The 20,082-nt window shown below is 46.2% G+C and overlaps 1 protein-coding gene across 7 annotated transcripts; it reads left to right on the top strand.

The window, feature by feature from the left end:
- Nucleotides 1–11: 11 nt before the first annotated feature.
- CGRRF1 (cell growth regulator with ring finger domain 1) lies at nt 12–20,082 on the top strand. 7 transcript variants are annotated; one of them, XM_086895534.1, is made up of 8 exons: nt 12–288; nt 9,087–11,568; nt 12,392–12,528; nt 13,294–13,433; nt 15,057–15,234; nt 15,428–15,575; nt 18,289–18,396; nt 19,262–20,082. In XM_086895534.1, exons 4-8 carry the CDS (start codon nt 13,370–13,372, stop codon nt 19,610–19,612), a joined length of 849 nt encoding a protein of 282 aa, XP_086751660.1. In that variant the 5' UTR covers nt 12–288; nt 9,087–11,568; nt 12,392–12,528; nt 13,294–13,369; the 3' UTR covers nt 19,613–20,082. The 7 variants fall into 7 exon arrangements, with proteins under 7 accessions (XP_086751660.1, XP_086751656.1, XP_086751661.1 ...); XM_086895530.1 differs by lacking the exon at nt 12,392–12,528 and having other exon boundaries at nt 45–288; nt 9,087–10,388; XM_086895535.1 differs by lacking the exon at nt 12,392–12,528 and having other exon boundaries at nt 60–288; nt 9,087–9,225.

Below are 20,082 nucleotides of genomic sequence, written 5' to 3'. Positions count from 1 at the left end.
TGGGATCACGTGATTCCACTGCACCACGCCCCTTCCCATTGCCGCGCAGCCGCGGTTCCGCCTCCTCGCCGTTGCCATGGCAACTCGCGGGCTCGGGCTGAGGCGCCATTTCGCTCTGAGAGGATCTGGGGGTGGCAGGTCTGGTTGGAGTGGGTTCGGCTTCACAGCCCTTAATGTGGCTTCAGAAGAGCAAGGACTGAACGCTTAACCCTGGAATTGAAGCATGAGGCGAATCAGAAGTTGTGCTGCTCGTGGCGCTTGTTGTGTGCACAGGTGGAGTGTAATTCTGTAAGTCATGCAGTGTCTCCAGCACATAAGTCACAAATAGGAGCAGCCAGAGCTGGGCACACAGTTTGTCCATACTAGGGTCTTAGTGTGAGGCTCTCCTGATGCTGGAATGAATATTTGGCCTTTTCCATGCCACTCACAATTTTAGATACTGTTAGAGCAGAGAAAAATGCACTTCAGGGATTTCATAACAGATTTAAGAATATAATTGCTTTTCTCAGAATGAAAGTACAGATGCAGCTTTCACATTTCAGACACAACTTCTAGTGAATTATACTAATGATTTAAACACCAAATGTATAAATGAAAACTGCAGTTTTTCACCAAGGGTTTCAGCAAACACCATAGAAATGTGGGACTGCTGAGCAGCTATTGTGATAAACGGGCCAGGAGACCAGCTCCTTTTAAAAAGGCCTTTATTAAGCAGCACAGCTCTGGGGTGGGGGCCCGAGGGGTTGCGCACACCGCCACTGCTCCCACTGGACACCGCAGAAGAGGAGGATCCGTGCAGCTCTGTCACTAGGACAGAGCTGGGCCTTCCTTCCTCACGGGAGTCCCCGGGAAGACTCCTCCTTTCAGCCTCCTAGTCTAGGCTGTCATCCCAGTCGAGTCTCCTCGAGGTTATGTCGGCCCCTGGAAAGAAGCCAGGGGACTCCTCTGGGTCTTCCTTGTTAGATGGTGCTGGTTCTATTCCTTCCCTTTTGCGTGGCTCGTTGTTTTGGGGTCTTTTCCAGTCTGGGTGCATCCCATAAGTCTCTGGTCTCTCTCGTTTGCATAAAAGTCAGTATGTCATCTTCCTCCTCAGGACGGTACAGCAACTCGGGAAAGGGATACAATGTTGCCATGTGGGAGTCTAGGAGCAGTGCGGGCAGTGCCTGGCTGAACACAGAACAAGAAACACAGGGTACAGCAACTTGGGAGAGGGGGCAGGGCCTGGCTGAACAAGGAACAAGAAATATGGGGTACAGCAATTTGCGACAGGGGTACAAGGTAAGTAAACCTGGGACAGGGGTACAAGGTAAGTAAGGAGTTTACAAACAGCAACTGTAACATATTATTCTTAACAATATCCCCCCTCTTATATTTTGATCGGGCTCTAGCCCGCATCAACCATTAACTTCTGGCTCTTGAGAATATTTATCTCTTAATTCTCGATATTGCTCATATATTTCCCTGGCAGTTTTGTGCTCTCGATCCTGACTTTGAGTCTCCATTAACATGATCCTGGCCTGCTTCTTATCTTTTATTTCAGGGATCTGGATGCTTGCTTGTACTGTGGTAGTCACTGTCTTGATTAGGCAGGGGAGTAAACAGGGTAGGAACAAGAAACTTGCAAATGCACAGACAGCAATAAAGACTATTTTTTTCCACCACCCTCTTTTGAAGGACCAAAGGTCATTCCACCAGTCTGAGTTCACCAGCGGAGTCCATTCCTGGGTGCCCACATAAGCTATCTTTCGTATTTCTTTTGAGATGTTTTTGATTACCTCACTCTTATCATCTATCTCCAGGCAACATTCAGAGGAATTAAACTTTCCACAAATGCCTCCTTCATCTGCCAATAGGTAGTCTACCGCCAGCCGAATCTGATAGACTACAGCCCTGGTTTGTGCCAATTGTGTGCTAATGTGGTCTAAAGCAAGGGCAGTTCTGTTTGACACCACTTCCAATACTGCCTGGAGACGGATGATTCGATTTAACATATAGACTGGGGTACGATACCCCCAGGATCCATCCTGGGCCCACATGGCCGGTCCATATGTCTTAATTATTTCCTCAGGGGTCCAGATCTTCCCCTTCCATTTCTGATTGCTTCCTAGGTCCATTACATGCCTCCTCTTTCGACTGCCTTTTTTTAAGTCATCATACAAGGGGACTCCCAAGTATGACCCTGATTTCTTAGGTAGGAGGAAAAAAGCAGGCTTTATTATCCCTATTGTGCAGCTTCCTGCCCAATCCCCTGGGAGGTGGGTATAGGCAGTGCTCCCACAAATCCAAAATAAATACTCAGGGGCCTTCCAGAAAGTGTCCTGTGTGTCTGTAGGATGTTCCCAGTATTTTGAGAGTTCTCTTAACCCCCAAAAAGGGTTTATTCCTTTCTCTGCGCACTCATACAGTTTGTACCCCTCATGATAAATACACCCCCTTTCCTTTCTCCCAGTGGCCCAATACCTGTTTGGTTCTTGGGGGATCCAGCTGCTACCTGAGTCTTTCACCGTCAGGTATCTTTTGCAGGCCATTTTTCCCACAGGGGTTTTGTATCTTCTTCCTGTCCTTTTAATGCATTCTTCCCCAATCACTCTTGCTTTCAGATCCCATTGTTCCCGTCCCCTGTTCCCTGTCTGGGGTTTTTGCTCAGTTAATTTCCACCTTAGAATGTCTAAAGGTGCCAGGCTGATCCCTTCCCAGGGCCAGATATCTGACATCTGGGTGTTCCCACATACCCAACAATTGGTTAAGTTTAACTCTCTGCTGATTCTCTCCATCAGGTCAATGAATAGGTTCTTACCTCGTGTTTCATCCAGATCACCTTTCCTTATCTTCAATTGTTTTTTCTTTTATTACATCATTCAGTCCCTCCTGTTCAAAGCAGAGCCAGGATTCTCCTACAGGGCATTCTCCAAGAAGACGTTGCCTAAATGAGGCAGTATTTCTAGTAATCCAATATGTCTTTCCTTCCTCCTGACAGGTTTCCAATTTGGTGTGATCAAAACAGGTGGGATTGATGTTTGTGTGGACCCTCATCAGTGATCTTAGATCCTCTCCATCATATAGGGGATACATGCTTCTCCACTGTCCCCCATCCCAAGGCTCACCAGCTGGACCAACATCAGTCCACCTAAGAGTCCGGTATGAGCTAGTTTAGGGAGCTTCATGGCTCACCTTCCCTGTTAGCCTCACCCGGTCTTGCCTCTTAGGTTTTTTTGGGGGATCAGGAGAGATGGTATGGTCTTTCTTCTCCCACCTTCTTTAATTTAGTTGCCTTTTTGGAGAATGTTCTGTGGGAGAAGTTCATGGTGGGGGGGGTTTCATTCAACCAACTTTGCTAACATCAAAATATTTAACAGCAACAACCACAAGAACTTTAAGAACACTCCCACTTAAACCAACTCACTCGGCAGAGTTCTGCAGTCTTTGTTTATATTCTTTCTCTCTCAGTCTATTTCTGGCTGCCTCTTTATCCTGGTTTAGGGCAAATTTGGGAGAAAACTTCCAGGGGGGGCTCCCCCCGGGAAGCAAACCCATGTGGCTCTTTTCCCCCCACCCCCCAACAAGTTCGGGAAGAGATTTCTCTGAGAGAAGTGAAAAAAAAACCTGTTCATTTCACAGGCACAGCACTACCCAGCACAAAAATGAATGATATCAAATTACAAAACCTCTCGCCCTTCAGAAGAGATGACAAACTTCAGAGGGTCTCTTTCCTGGCGGTGTTGGCTCTGTTATCAGTCCCTCTGGTGCTGGAAAATGCCGCTGCCCAGGCTGGGCTCCCGGTAGTCCACGGGTGCAAGCTCCCGGTGCTCCCCCGAGTCCCCAGTCCAGAGCAGGTTCAATTCGTTTCAGAAAAGGGAAAGAAAACAGTCCAGGAAGACCTCTCTGCTCCAGCTAGTTGGAAAGCCAAGGCGATTTGTGTCTTGTTGTCTGTCTGTGCTGTAGTCAAAACTCCCGATGCAGGGGGGAGCAAGTACAGTCTGATAACAGACTTGGTGCTTCTTTTCCACTCACTTTTACTCTCAGATGGAATTTTAAGAATACAGAACCTGTGTCTGAGTTAGGTGGACAAATGGGATACAATTTAACATCATAATCAACCCAGGACCTTCCACCCCTTATCCCCATATCGTCGACTTACTGCCAAAACTAACATTCTAACTCTGCACACATTTACATACATAGAAACTTCCCCTCCGTTCCACCCAAAAAAATACAAGCAGTATATCCATCATGCCCCTGTCAAGCCTCACAACAAGCTACTGAATCCAGACCCCCCCCACGCTGGAGAGCTGCAGGATTCCCCACTCTCTCATTTTACTTACTCAATACACCATCTTTCACTTGCTCATACCTTCAACACTTACACATTTCCTTCTGTTTCATGTCTGCGTGGTTTAAGGTACAGACAATGGCAGTAACCTTTTATCCAATGATCAGGTCTCCCTGAGGTACACATGGTGTTGTTCCATCTCTCTGCATTATCCACCATGTACAACCTGGTCCTTGAGCAAAGACAACCCCACGAGTGGGTTTTGTCTGTGCCCAAGGTAGAATTGACCCAAACTGTCTTCCCTAGCAGACCTCTGACATGTACTACTGGGACTTTGTCTCCGTCTACTACATGTAAAGACTCAGACTGGGCAGGACCTGCTCGGTTGGTGGAATCTCTGGTATTGACTAACCAGGTGGCCCTTTGCTAGATGTTGCTCCCAAGTATAGGTTTTCTCTCAGAAAATGATCACACAACCCTTGGGTTCCCCAATGAGTCAGTTCATGTATCTCATTTAATATTTTCCAGGCTAAGGCCTTGTTCAGAAACTTTCGCCCATCTGAGGTTAACTATTCTCCTTGTTCTCCTTGAGACAGTTCTAATTTTTTTATTACTTCCCACTCTTTCTTGGTAAATATTGGTTTCTTTTTTCCGTCCTCTTCAGTTACTACCTCATCCAGTTTAAAAATTTTCACCGATTCCTTTGGATCTAAGGCCACTTCTTTAGCTGCTTGGTCAGCAAGTCGGTTCCCTCTGCTTTCTAAGGAGTCTCCCTTCTGATGCCCCTTCATGTGGACCACTGCAATCTCTTTGGGTTTGGTCAAGGACTCTAATACTGATTTAATCAGCCCTTCATGTGCCAGGTTCTTCCCTTTGGAGTTCAGGTAGCCTCTCTCTTCCCAGATCTTACCAAAGGTATGGACTATCCGAAAGGCATACTTTGAATCTGTATAGATGGTTCCTTTTTCTCTCTCTAGCAAGTCCAGACCCCTCTTTAGAGTATGAACCTCACAGCACTGAGCTGACCAACTGGGGGGTAGTCTCCCTTTTTCTAGGACCTCTATAGTTTTCCTTCCCCTACCTCTATGACCACTGCATACCCTGAATATCTTTTCCCCTCCACCACCCTGGAGGAACCATCAGTAAATAGTACCTTCCCATAGGGCAGGGGTACATCTCCCAGATCCTCCCTCACTTTGGTTTGGAGATTTACCAATTCTAAGCAGTCATGTTCTAATTCAGGCAGAGGCTCCCGTGACAAAAATTGTGCCGGGTTCAGGCCCTTGGAGGTTACTAGCTCCAAATTGCTAGTATCCATTAGGATGACTTCATATTTTAATATCCTGGCATCTGTCAGCCACTGATGAGCCTTTCGGCTCAAGATTGTTTTTAAATCATGTGGTGTGTGGACTCTGATCTTACCCTGTAGGGTTAGCTTTTGGGCCTCTTCTATTAAAATGGCAGCAGCAGCTATTGATTGCACGCAGGTGGGCCACCCACGACCTACTGGGTCCAGCAGTTTGGATTGACAGGCTATGGGCTTACGACATCCTCCCCATTCCTGGGTCAGAACCCCATATGCAGTCCCTTCTTCAGAGTTGACAAACAAATCAAATTCTTTTTTTTTTTTAAGTCAGGCAGGCTTAAAACTGGTGCTGAGGACAGCTTAACCTTCAGCCGATTTAATTACGCTTCATCTTCAGCTGTCTACCTTATGGGTTCACAATCAACTAGCTTTTCATAAAGAAACTTGATGCTCTGGGTATATTGTTCCATCCATAGTTTGCAATATCTAAAAAGGCTTAAGAGTTTTCTTATGTCCCTCTTTGTTTTTGGTGCAGGTATGGCTAGAATACCCTGATACTCTTTCTGGGCTCAGTTCTTCCGGTTTTCAGATGCTGGTACAGTTGGGAGCACATCCAAGGATCTTTAGTACCATACCAAGGCCACTGTCCTTGTATCTCTAGTTTGGGCTAGACCTCTATACAGTAATGGATCATCTTGATCCGGTCTAGGCCCTTGGTGGCCTCTTGTGCATCCCAGCAATTTAACGTTTGCCCTGATGGGCTACCAGGGGGAATGGTTCTGGTGGCCTCTTCATTCCCCTTGGGACCTACTCTCTTACTTAAACATTGTCTCATTGCTCCTCCTATCTCCGGGCCTTCACTTAAAAAAATCTTAGGGTGCCTCTACTCGAACAAAACTGGAACTGACAAACAACACAACCTCTAACTTAAAACTGGCCCTTACTTAAACTTTATAAAGGTACTCCTACTCAAACTAAAAAAATTTCTAATGACAGACAACTGACCTTTCAAACCTCAACAAAAACTCACACTCTAGGAATTCACTCTCTCCTCCTTTCACACTAGGGAATACACTCAATCTTCTCACACAGGAACCCACACCCTTTCTTACACTCGGCCGGCCTTCCACTCACACTTTGAATTTTCTGGGGCTTGCAGTCTCCGCTTGCCCCGGGGGTTAGGTCCCAGCGGGGCTTGCAGGTTCCGCTTGCCCCTCCCTACACCCCAATCCCGTTCCCCTCGCGCCTCGCCTCCCTGACCCCCTTGCCAGCGAAGACTATGAGCACTCCTGGGTCGACGTCGAGGGGACCCTAGCACTAGACGCTCCTGGGACCTTCCCCCGTCCCTGTCTCAGTGCCGTCCACAAGATTTGGTCAGCAGGGCTCACCCCGGAACCCCCTGCCCCTCCGCTCCCTGACTATCCCCCTTCCCCAGTGAGAATAGCTTCTGCGCGAGGGCTGACTGTAAGTGAGTGGTGGGAGAATTCCCCCTTGCCTCCTAGCCGCCACCGGTGGCTTACCCAATCCGGTGCTCTTCTGCGATGTCGATCCCAGGCTGTTCTTCTGGGTCCGGTATAGCCAGCTGTCCCCCGGAGGCCCAATAGGGTGGGCAGCTGTCCCGTCCCTGGTCCTCTTCAGGGCGTGGCTATCCCGGACGAGCCCCCAAGCTGTGATAAACGGGCCAGGAGACCAGCTCCTTTTAAAAAGGCCTTTATTAAGCAGCACAGCTCTGGGGTGGGGGCCCGAGGGGTTGCGCACACCGCCACTGCTCCCACTGGACACCGCAGAAGAGGAGGATCCGTGCAGCTCTGTCACTAGGACAGAGCTGGGCCTTCCTTCCTCACGGGAGTCCCCGGGAAGACTCCTCCTTTCAGCCTCCTAGTCTAGGCTGTCATCCCAGTCGAGTCTCCTCGAGGTTATGTCGGCCCCTGGAAAGAAGCCAGGGGACTCCTCTGGGTCTTCCTTGTTAGATGGTGCTGGTTCTATTCCTTCCCTTTTGCGTGGCTCGTTGTTTTGGGGTCTTTTCCAGTCTGGGTGCATCCCATAAGTCTCTGGTCTCTCTCGTTTGCATAAAAGTCAGTATGTCATCTTCCTCCTCAGGACGGTACAGCAACTCGGGAAAGGGATACAATGTTGCCATGTGGGAGTCTAGGAGCAGTGCGGGCAGTGCCTGGCTGAACACAGAACAAGAAACACAGGGTACAGCAACTTGGGAGAGGGGGCAGGGCCTGGCTGAACAAGGAACAAGAAATATGGGGTACAGCAATTTGCGACAGGGGTACAAGGTAAGTAAACCTGGGACAGGGGTACAAGGTAAGTAAGGAGTTTACAAACAGCAACTGTAACATATTATTCTTAACACTATTGAAGCCTCACACAAAATCACAGAATATCCTGAGGTGGAAGGGACCCACAGGGATCTTTGAGCCCAACTCCTGGCCCTGCACAGGAAAACCCCATAAATCCCACTCTGTGACTGAAAGCATTGATCAAATGCTCTTTCTCTGTCAGCCTTGGGGTCATGAATGTTCCCTCAGTAGCCTGTTCAGTGCCTGACCATCCTCTGGGGGACAAACCTTTTCCTGATATCCCACCTAATCATGCAATCACGGTCTGGTTTGGGTTGGAATGCACCCCAAAGTGCTGCGGGTTGGAACACCTGTCCCTAAACCAGGATGCTCCAAATCCCACCTAACATGGCCTTGAACACTTGCAGGGGATGGGGCAACCACAGCTTTTCAGGGCAGTCTGTGCCAGGTCCTCACAGCCCTCACAGCCGACAATTCCTTGCCAATAGCCCCCATTCCAGGGCAAGGAGGAAGCAAAAATCAGCTGTGTGCTGCCAGGGAGGTGGCTTTGGGTCACCTCACTGCCACTGCAGCTGTGACTGGCAGCTGCCAGGGACAAAGCTGAGGCACAATGAGCTCTCCAGCCTCTGGCACGGTGGCAAAGCTGAATCCTGCCCCGAGTGCCATCACTGTGGCTCTAAGAGGTCTCTGCAAGCACACAACAGCAACAGCCCTCCTGATGCTTTACAGACTTGAAAGGGCACCTGGAGCCTGAGCGCACTGCCAGGAGCCAGCGCCTCTGCCAAGGGCTCAGGAGTGACAAGGGCAAATTTCCTCCAGAAGCATACAGGCTCTGCCTAGGGACAGGGCTCTGGGAGCAGGGCATCAGGGAAAGCAGGGCTGGGGGGACAGGGGACAGGAATCACAGCCCGGCTGCCCTGGGACAGGCCTGACAGGCAGACAGGACACGGGGCAGGCAGGAATCCCTGCCCTCTCTGCGCTCGCCTGAACACAGGGAGGAAGGCACGGGGGGAATGGGGACACAGTAGGCCCCTCTCCTCTGGGTTTCACTGAGCTCTTGGAAGGGTTAGGATGCAGAAAAAGTAGTCTGGAATTGGAGAATGCAGAGGACGTAGGCACAATAATCCTTCTCTTGCTTTATAAAGCCTTATCCAGTCCCCACAGGTGGTGGAGGGTAGTTTGTATGGATATTACATTTCAGTGCATGGAGCAGCATTTTGATTACCTGGAGCAGGAGGTGACTCAGCCACTTCAGGAGCTGGTGCAAAACAGCCTGAGGCAGAGTGCCAGGGCTTGGGGGACCCTGCTGTGGCCTGACTTGTGGAGATCAGCTGTGACAGGCAAGTTTAGAAATAACTATGTATTTTTATTTTATTTAGATAATTTTTTCTTGATTAATAAGGTTGTACAATATATTAACTGGTGTTTTTAGTAATAATATTTATTTGTTATACATACAAGCTAGCAGAAATGTAGGAGTAGAATTTTGTTGCATGGGAATATAAATTTATTTGGAATTACACATTTTTTATTATTAAAATTGTATTACATACCATTGTATTATATGAAATATGAGATTTTTATGTGAAATATAATATGCTAGAATTTTAAAATATTAAGTAAGAGTATATTTTTATTTGTTTTTTATAAATTGTATATGGCATATTTAATGTAATTGATGTCATAGGATGTAGAATAGCTATACATGTTGGAATTGATAGAAACTATCGATATTATTATAGCATACGGATACAAACGATACTTTTATTTCTATTATGTATTTTAATAAAGTTGTCTTCGACATAATATTTCATCTGTGACGTTTCATGTGTTTGTTTCAACCTTGGAACCCTGGGGCCGCCATGGTCCCGCCCCGTCCCTGGCAGCCTGAGGGCAGCGGTGTTTCCATGGTCCCGCCCCGTCGCTGGCAGCCTGAAGGCAGCGGCTTCAGTCGGTGTTTCATGGCTCCATCCCGTCCCTGGCAGGCTGAGGGCAGCGGCTTCAGTCGGTGTTTCATGGCTCCATCCCGTCCCTGGCAGCCTGAGGGCAGCGGTGTTCCCATGGCTCCCTCCCGTCCCTGGCAGCCTGAGGGCAGCGGTGTTCCCATGGTCCCGCCCCGTCCCTGGCAGCCTGAGGGCAGCGGCTTCACTCGGTATTTCCATGGCTCCACCCCGTCCCTGGCAGCCTGAAGGCAGCGGCTTCACTCGGTATTTCCATGGCTCCACCCCGTCCCTGGCAGCCTGAGGACAACGGCTTCACTCGGTATTTCCACGGCTCCACCCCGTCGCTGGCAGCCTGAGGGCAGCGGCTTCACTCGGTATTTCCATGGCTCCACCCCGTCGCTGGCAGCCTGAAGGCAGCGGCTTCAGTCGCGGGCTGAGGGCGGCGCGGCCGCCCCGATGGCTGCCGTGTTCCTGGTTACGCTGTACGAGTATTCGCCGCTGTTTTACATCGCCCTGGTGTCCGTCTGCTTCCTCGTCACCAGCGCGCTCGTCCTCGGCTGGTCAGTGCTCTGGGGCCGGTGGGGCTCGGCCCGGGGGGCCTGGGCTGTGCTGAGGTGGGGCAAGGCCAGGCCCACGGCAGGGGCTTGGAACGGTCCATTCCAACACAAACACTCCTAGGCTTCTAAACGAGCAATAAAAATATTTTTTTTAAAAAAATATACGTATTTTTGTTAAGCTCGTTCCTCTCTTAGTAATACCGAAGTGATTTCTTAATGTTTTTTTTGTAATATCGTTCATAATATTGGCAAGCAATGCGTTTGTATCTGCTGAGCTGTGTTTGTGTGTCCGGGGAAGGGAGCAGAGCTGGGGAAGGGTCTGGAGCCCCAGGAGAGGCTGAGGGAGCTGGGAAAGGGGCTCAGTCTGGAGAAAAGGACGCTCAGGGGGACCTTCTGGCTCTGCACAAGTTCCTGGGTGCATCCAGGGTCTTTTCCAACCTAAATGTTTCTGTACATCTGTGAACTGATCTCAAGTGCCTCGAGGGGTGGTGAGTGAAAGAGCTTCTGCTTGTGTTTAAGAGGATGCCGAAAAAATGCCACTGTTCCCTTTTTCAGAAACGGCTCCTTGAATGTCCCTGACTCTCAGGAGTGGCTGTAAATGTAAATTTTGGTTTATAATGCAGAGCACTGATTGGCAGTTAAAATCTTTCATGCAGGAATTGTGGCTACATACACACACCAGACTCACGTGGCTTGCGGTGAAAATAAAACAGGAGTCGTTGAACTTCCTCTCATTGGTTCCACATTAATATCTGCAAAGTGCTTGTGATAAAGGGATCTTAAAAAAAAGATATGATACTGAACCATGATTTAGATGAATCTTCATAATGTCTATCCCTAAGCACTCATCCTTTTGCCAATTTAATCATTATTCTTCAACTTGTAGTAAATGCTGGCAATCCCCTGCTCAGAAAGGTCTGAAGTAGATGTGTACTACAAGATCCTTGCATGGCACCTGTCCACTGGTGTCTTTTGGGTACTGGTGTGCAGAGGACTGCCCAAAGGCATTTTTTTTCAGGATCAGAGATTCTAGTTGCACGTGCACTAGGTGTTATTGCAGTTTATGGAAATATATGCTTTTTTTCCTTCAGAATGGAGTATTAAGGGCCTGTTAATCAAAGAGGAGCCATAGCCAGAAGCTCAGCACATACAAGGAGGTGAATGTGTAGGCCACTGCTCAGAGGTATTTGCTGCTTCCTTGGAATTCTGTGTCATGGCCATGACCAGGAGCCTCCAAGGGATTTCCCAGTGCCTGCAGCTGCAGTTACAGCTCAAGTTCTCCTGAACTTGCTCAGGAAAACAACTCAAATCCTTCATTTGCCACCCAGAGCACTGTAAATGCAAATGGTGTCACCAGAGCACAGAATACCTGATCTATTGCTGCAGTGGCATTTGAGCTCCCTAATAATTTTCAGCATAAATTTGTTTAATGATGTGTTTGTGGTGGTGTCAGTCAGCCTGAAAAATTCCAACTGTTCAGGAATGTTCATGTTCTCATTTGTCAAGCCTTGCAAAAGTGATGGGAGGAGCATCTGTTCCTCTGGCCAACCCTGGATACCTGTGGCTCTGCTCACAGTCCAAGTAGGTTAATGCATGGGCAGCTTCCAGAGCCAGTCCCACAGGTGCCCTGTGCACAGGGCTGAAGTGGAATTTAGATCACCTGATTACCTGGGCATTGTATTTTTAGCTGGAGGGGAATGCTCCTGTTAGGAGGAGCTGGAGGTTCAGCACCAGTTGGAGGTCTGGCTCTGCAGAAACATTAATTCATTAACTAAACCCTTGGAAATTCCTGCTTTTTATCAGCTAGCATTACTCTGAAGAAATTAACATTCTCCTCTACCAGCTAATGATCTGGACTGTTAGATCATAAAATAAAAACTATATCTTTATTCATCCTTCCTACACTTACAGAAATTTACAGAAAACCACACCTTACTGTGGAATAGAAAGACCTCCATGCCTTCACCTGCTGCTAAAACCTTACCAGAGGCTCTTTTATCTTTCAGCTTCTCGTGAGGATAATCCCATTGCTTTCAACTAGCAAAGAAAGTTTCCAAGGAACAGGAATTTTCCTTCACAATCAGGCAGATTCTGGTATAAAACAGGAAGCACCTTTATGCACAGCTTCAGAGATTGGCTCCGTGTAGGTTTGGATATTGAAGGAGGGAAACAGCTGCCGCCTCTGTTTTTTTTTGTGAGATGTTTAACTGGGATATTCCTGTACAGCCCCAGGGAAGTCACTGTGGGTGTTTTCCCTTGTAGAAGAGAGAGCTGACCCTCTGTGTGCTCAAATCAAGGATGGCCAAGAGCCTTCGGTGATGCCACTGATGAAATCCAAATGTTTCCGTGAAAGGAATGGTTTCCATGAAAAACATACAGAAAGCAGCTTGAGGTTGGAGATTAGGAAGGAATTCTTGGCTGTGATGGAGATGAGGCCATGACACGGAATTCCCAGAGAAGCTGTGGCTGCCCCATCCCTGGAATTGTTCAAGGCTGCGTTGGATGGGACTTGGAGCAACCTGCTCTAGTGCGAAGTGTCCCTGCTCACGGGTGGAGGCTGGAATAGTGCTCAGTTCTGCAGGACTCAAGACGGGAGGAAATTCTGGCCTAACTCTGTACCACTAGAGGGCACTGACAGCTCTCATCAATTTTATTCTCTTTGTGAAAACCCAGCGCAAAATATTCCCCCTTTAAAGATTCCCTGCATCACTGTGCAGACTCCTGTCTTCTGACAAAAAGCTGAAGTCGAAATGGCAGGATATATCGTCCATGCATCCCAGCAGATATTCGGGAAAGCCAAGCTACCGCTGTTTGTCCTGCTGCTTGCTATTTAGAGCTGACAAAAAAAAATCAAATATGTCAACACTAACACTGAACCCACTTGTTCTTCTTGTTTTGTGTCTCCTAGGTTTGGTTTGGGTGTTCCTGTTATTCTGAGGAACTCAGAAGAGACAGAATCCAGCACAAGGGTGTTGAAAAAGCGGATGAGACAAGTGAAGAATCCTTTTGGGTTAGAGATCCCTAATCCTGCTGCAGCTTCAGTAACAAGTCAGTAGAATTCTTATGTGATTTTTGTCAATTTGCATTCCTGAACTTGGTACTTTCCATTTTCTGCTTAGAATCATAGGATGGTTTGGGTTGGAAGGGACCTTAAAGATCATTGTTCTTGCTCTCATCCTTTTTCTCTATCATAATTCCTCAGAAATATGCTTCCATTCCAACAGAAATAAGTTTTTACACAGTTTATAAACGTAGTGTTTCTAAAAAGTGAAATGTTTGGATCAGGAGGTACAGTTTAATTCTTATTAATGGAACACTTCCTGCTATTACAGATCTTTAAGTAACTAAAACATTTGCAAATTACCAACCACTGTGGGCGTTTCTATAAATTTCATGGAATTGTAGAATTGTACAGAATTCATTATGGAATATGTGCCACCCACTTAAATCTAAGCCCAGATCTTCAGCAGTGTTTGGAAGTGCAATGTTTTTAATATATAGATAAATAAATCATCACCCTCTTTCTCTATCTGTTCTCCAATGGAAACTGAATTTAAATATCTGTTTGTATCAGAGTTCAAGCCATCCCTATCATTCCTGAAATCACCCACACAGGAAGTGGAATTCATGGCTTTCTGCATCACTGGGGGGCAGAGAGCAAGGCTGAGCATCTTCCACCCACATGGATGTGGGGCCTTCCAATGCATGAGGAAGGGCTGCAGCAGATTTTCCCCCTCCCTCAACATAAAACCCCCCCAACACAACAAATCCAACAGTTCAGGTAACTGGGATTTTTCAGGAGCTTTGAGCACTCCTGGTCCTGTTTGTGCAGGAAGTGTTTAGAAGATGACAGGTTTTTGGAAAAAGAGTGGAGAGCACAGATACTCTTTTTTTCCTCTGCATGATCAAGAGCCTTATTCTTTGAGACCACAGAGAATTTTGTAGATGAGTGATCTAATTAATACAATAATCTCAGGAGGGAAAGGACTTTGGGCTAAGGCTTGGGCTCCTGTACCTGCCAGTGAGTGTGTAAAGTATTACCAGAAGTTAAAATTTACCCTTCATAAAATGCATGTGGTATTTTCATGAGCTTAATCAACCATTTTATGTCCTCACACTCACTTCCTCATCCCCACTGACTTCCATGAACACTAAGCTGAATCTAAATTGTTAGAAGATTTGTTTATAATGATAAATAATTTTTGTTACTTTATAATGTTTAGCATTTTAGGGGTGGCCTAATTGCAGCCTTCCAGTACCTGAAGGGAGCCTAGAAGAAGAGACTTTTACCAGGGCCTGGAGGGACAAGACAAGGAGGAATGGCTTCCCACTGCCAGAGGGCAGGGATAGATGGGATATTGGGAAGAAATCCTTCCCTGTGAGGTACAGGTTGCCCAGAGCAGCTGTGGCTGCCCCTGGATCCCTGGAAGTGTCCAAGGTCAGGTTGGACAGGGCTTGGAGCACTCTGGGATAGTGGGAGGTGTCCCTGCCCATGGCAGGGGGTGGAACTGGATGGGCTTTCAGGTCCCTTCCAACCCAAACCATTCTATGATTCTATGATAAAAACACTGAAGTTGTTTTCTGCTTGTAGCTCTTCAAGCATCTAGGCTTAGCAATTCCAGGATTCCTGCACGTGGTGAGTTAATGAAATCCCTCTCCTCTTTCTCCAAGGGGGTGTAACCCTGACACCTGACTGCCTGGAGGACTGTGTCCTCACCTGCTACTGGGGCTGCAACGTCCAGAAACTCCACGAAGCGCTGCAGAAACACGTCTACTGCTTCAGAATAAAGACTCCTCAGGCATTAGAGGATGCTCTCTACAACGAATACCTCTACAAACAACAGCACTTGTATCCTTTTTTTGAGTTGTTTTGACAAAATCTGTTGGGTTTTTTTGGCACAGGGAGCGTTGAGGCTGGTGAACGTGCCGCAGATTTTGGCACAACTCGTTTATGAACAAACACAATGAGAAATATTCTTTATGCAAACATCACATCTCTCTGCAACTGCAACCACTGATTGTTTTCCTTGACACAGACAAAGCATTAAAAAAAATGACAAGGCAGAGAAATATTGTCAGTTACCAGAAGATGCTCAAGTTGTGGATTTTGGCCCGGTGCCTAGAGCTCACTATCCCTTGGTAGCACTGCTGACATTAGCAGATGAAGAAGACAGAGAAATATATGATATTGTAAGTAATATCAGAATATATTTCAGGGTCACTGTGTTTAAAGTCTGAATGTTTCAGGAGAGAGGCTTGAACAAAGCAGCTTCACTTTCCCATTCCCTAGAATTTGGTCCCTCACTTTCTTATTTTCTAAAATAGAGCAGTTCAAAGCTTTGACTTCCAAACCTTACAGAGAGACTTTGCTTACTCTTTACTTATTCACTACAGCATTGAAAAGATGTTTGTGATTTCCCCAAAGCTTCTGCCTGCCAAGGTCCCTGTGGTCAGAGGAATAAGGCTTGGGGCAGTTTGCTGTTACCTGTTACTCTGATTTCTAGGATCACACGGGCCTGTGGTGGAGCTCTTGCGCTTACACAGACTCTTGGATTCTGTTGGCAAGGCAGGAGGATTTTTTTTATGAGTGTCTGGCAGAGATATGGAGCTGATTGCTGACTTGGCTGTTAGAAACCTAGAAATTACCTTTCTGCCCCAAGTCTGTGTCATGGTTGTGTCTCACAGGAGCCAACTCCAGGACACTTACAGGAAAGGATAAAGGTCTGGCTTGAGGCTGATAGGAGATACTCAGCTCCCCAAAAAAGATCTCCTCCTAATCTTTTGCTATTAAAGCAGCTTCAGCCTTGCCACATGCTGTTCAATACCCTTTATAAGCTCTAAATCGATGATCTCTGAATGATTTGAGACACATTTTTATCTCTCATCTTCTCGTTGGATTGATAATCTGCTTGCACCAACTCCTTGAATGGTAGCACAACTGAACTTGGAAACAAATTGCCTAAACCCACTGAACCCTTTTCCCTGCATTCACCTATAAGCTGTAATCACACCAGTGCCTAAAAAATCTGTCCCTTTTCCAGGTGATGGTTATTCTTGGCTTCTTGTCACCTGACTTTAGGACTGCCCTTCTCCCACCCATCCCAACTTGAGATATTTTAATGTTTTAATACATTTTTATAGGTTCAGGTGTCCGATTAGTTTAACGTAAAGAGACTCTAAATGCAATATTTGAACGTATTTGACATTAGCATGGGCATGAATTTGTAACACCTCTCTTTTGAGCCTTAACATAAAAGAGAGGCATGGAAGGAGAATGGGAGAGGTATTTTTCCTCTGATTTTGGAGGAAAGGAACACATCTAGAATCTGTAAATCCAGTCAAGGAGTAACTCCACCTGAACTTCTTGCCAGACAAATGTCAGAATTGCGCCTGGTTTGTTGAAACAAACTTGTAAAATAGAAATGAAGTGTGGAAATGGATCTTTGCCAGTGTGATAATATCATTTTGAATTATTTGGGGGGTCTGTGTGGGTGTCCATCACTGTGGATGGTGTTCCAATGTCTCTTTCCTGAGGGAGGTGAGGGGTCTGATTTTCATCCTAACTGGTTTTGTGGCAAGATCATCCCTACTTGGTTTTGTGCCATAATTTTTCTCTAGATCCAGAAAATTAGCATGACCGTATATAAAGTTACAGAAATTACTGGAAGACTGTCACAGCTAAAGTGGAAGCTTAGATCTCAGGCACTGTGATTTAGAAAAAAAGGACTCTTTTGCCAAGGAATAGTGAATTCAGTTCTTATAAATCCATATGTGTAGGTACATACACATTTGAACTCTGTATTTAATTAGCCATGTGTGGATTTTGAAGTGCAAGTCTAATTTGCCTTTAAATTTCTTTTTAAAGTAAAACAGCTTCTATATTTCATTTCTCTTTTGACAGCTTCTGGGAACTACAATAATATTGAATTTCACTTTCTTTTTCCCAGCTTTTTAGAGGCTATTACGTAATTTGGGCAGGGTGGGGGTTGATAGGCACAGCATGCAAGCTTAGAGTGCTTGTATTTCCAGAGGAATTATCTAAAGTCAGCCTGTGGGGGTTCACAATCCTTTCCAGTGAAATTTGTCTTTTGCCTGCTCAGATTACAAGCCAATCACTTCTTAGTGAATTTTGGAGTCTAAAAACAGCAGTCCGTGTGTTTGTGAGGGAAGAGGGAGAAAGTGGAGAAGATTGCTCAGGTGCCTTTCCAGTTTGGGGTGTAATTCCATGAGGTGGGAGCAGCCAGAGCAGGTCTCTGCTATAAACTGGCCACAGAAAAGCTCCATGGGGAAGCAGGGTGGGAAGCTGAAGGAGCACCAAGGGCTCTCTCATGCCACATCCTGTTTATACCTTGTCCAGTGTATTTTTTTTTATTTTTATTTTTTTTTTGATCAGTGCTTGAAGTCACCATTGTTGAATTCCTGATTGTCTAAGGAATTCAGCAGGTCAGAAGCTGTACCAAAGCAAATCAGAGAATCTTGGAACAATATGGGTTGGAAGGAACCTTAAGATCATCTTATTTCACCCTTGCCATGGTCAGGGACACCTTCCACTATCCCAGGCTGCTCCAAGCCCTGTCCAACCTGGCCTGGAACACTTCCATGGATCCAGGGGCAGCCACAGCTTCTCTGGGCACCCTGTGCCAGGGCCTGCCCACCCTCACAGGGAAGAATTCTTTCCCAATCTCCCATCCATCCCTGCCCTCTGGCAGTGGGAAGCCATTCCCTGTGTCCTGTCCCTCCATCCCTTGTCCCAAGTCCCTCTCCAGCTCTTCTGGAGCCCCTTTACACACTGGAAGGAGCTCTGAGCTCTTCCTGGAGCCTTCTCTTTTCCAGGGTGAACATCCCCAGTTCTGTCAGCATGAGTTATAAGTTATTAAATACAGAATTTTTTTTCTGTTTGTAGATTGCAATGGTGGCTGTAATTCACGTTCCTGATGAAAGCTACAGACTTTCCTGCCGAATTTTGTATCAGTATCTCCTCCTAGCTCAAGGTCAATACCATGACCTGAAGGTAAGCCACGCTTGGAGTCTGGTTTCATGTGTATGACAGTGTTAACTTTAGCTTGTGTAGGCTTTCAGGAGCCTAAATTAGTACAAGGCTTCTATTGTCATGCAAAGAATTGGATGGTAGTTAAAATTATTTTATCAGTTAAGTAGTGCCACAGGAACTTACTGTACAGAAATATTTTCCATGAAAATATTCAAGATTTTCTGGAGAAATTACCTGCTTCTAATCTAGGAGTCCTCGTGTCCACTTAGTAAAGCAGTAGGAAGAAATTCACTGTTGAATGCTTCTTCTTTCCAGAATGTTTATTTCCTTTCTTCAAAATTCCCATTTTATCAGGAAAACCTCAGAAGAAACTTACTTTTTTGAAATTCCTTTTGCTTGCACTATACTCAGGAATCATGCCCAGAAGAATTTGTGCTTCACGTAAAATAAGGCAAAAAAAGGAGTAGGGGATTGGAATATGAGCAAGAGCAGAATGGGTTGAGTGAAGCAGATTTGACAGCGTGGTGGATATAATTTTGGTAGGAACAGATAGAAGATCCCTCTAGGCACAGAGGCTGATGGACCAGAAACAAACCCGAGCTGCTCAAAACCTGAGCACTTCTGTTAAAGTTCATGCATGATGTTGATTTAATGCAGCCAAGGTCTGAGGACTTATCTTTAATATTTTCCCACTGTTTTATGTAATGTTTCATGTTTCTGAAATGCTTTTAACTGAGACCAGGCAGCTGCCAGGACCCACACAGGGTCTGGCACTGTTTGACCCAGTGAATGGACCAGTGGAAGAAGTACCACTGCACCTCTGTGTGTGCAGAGATTGGGGAAGAGTTTGTTCTCTCCTAAATACTTGTGTTTATGTGTATTTTAGCAACTCTTCATGTCTGCAAATAGCCCTGCACCCTCCTCCAGCGATACCTTCCCTGGTGAGAGCAGCACTGACAGAGGGCTGCTGGAAAAGGCCGGGCTGGCTGGAGATGAACCAGAATTGCAGGAAGAAAACAGCAAAGACTGTGTTGTTTGCCAGAATGGCCCCGTGAACTGGGTCCTCCTGCCCTGCAGACACACGTGCCTGTGCAATGGCTGCATCAAGTATTTCCAGCAGTGCCCAATGTGCAGGCAGTTCGTGCAGGAGTCTTTTCCACTTTGCAGCAAAAAGGAGCAAGATGAGGATGAATCGACCCATGTCTTGCAAGATGTTCTTCCTGGAAGAGTTTTTTAACAGCAGTTAAAAATAAAAGACCTGGGTTGTTTGCACTAAGATTAAATGTGGAAGCCAGACTATTTATGGGAGGATATGTAGAGTTAACTTGTAGGATTTTGCTTTTTTTTTTTTTGTTGGGTAATTTTCAGCTTCCTTATTTTTCCTCGCTCCATATGCTCGCAGGAGCGCTGCTTACCCGTGCAATGTGGACAGGAGAAGTGCGTAGGATAGCTCTGAAGGATGTGATTTTATTTATAACTGCTTCCTAGATTTTCTTGGAGCACTATTGGAGGCTATTTTGACTACTAAATTTAGGCTGTCTACTAAAAAAAGAATAAAACTTGCAAGTGCAGTTGCACAAGGCTCATTCTATATTTATTGTGTTTAAAATACTAGAGCCGTGTATCATTTTAACTCAGTATAATTTAGGAACTTAGCACTTTACAGAATGTACCATATGAAGGAAAGTAAATATTCTTCATCATTAA

Source organism: Cyanistes caeruleus, chromosome 6 (assembly GCF_971803275.1).
Source record: "Cyanistes caeruleus chromosome 6, bCyaCae1.hap1.1, whole genome shotgun sequence".
Taxonomy (NCBI): Eukaryota; Metazoa; Chordata; class Aves; order Passeriformes; family Paridae; genus Cyanistes; species Cyanistes caeruleus.
Note: the sequence above shows the minus strand (reverse complement) of the source record. Positions and strands in the feature narration are given on the sequence as shown.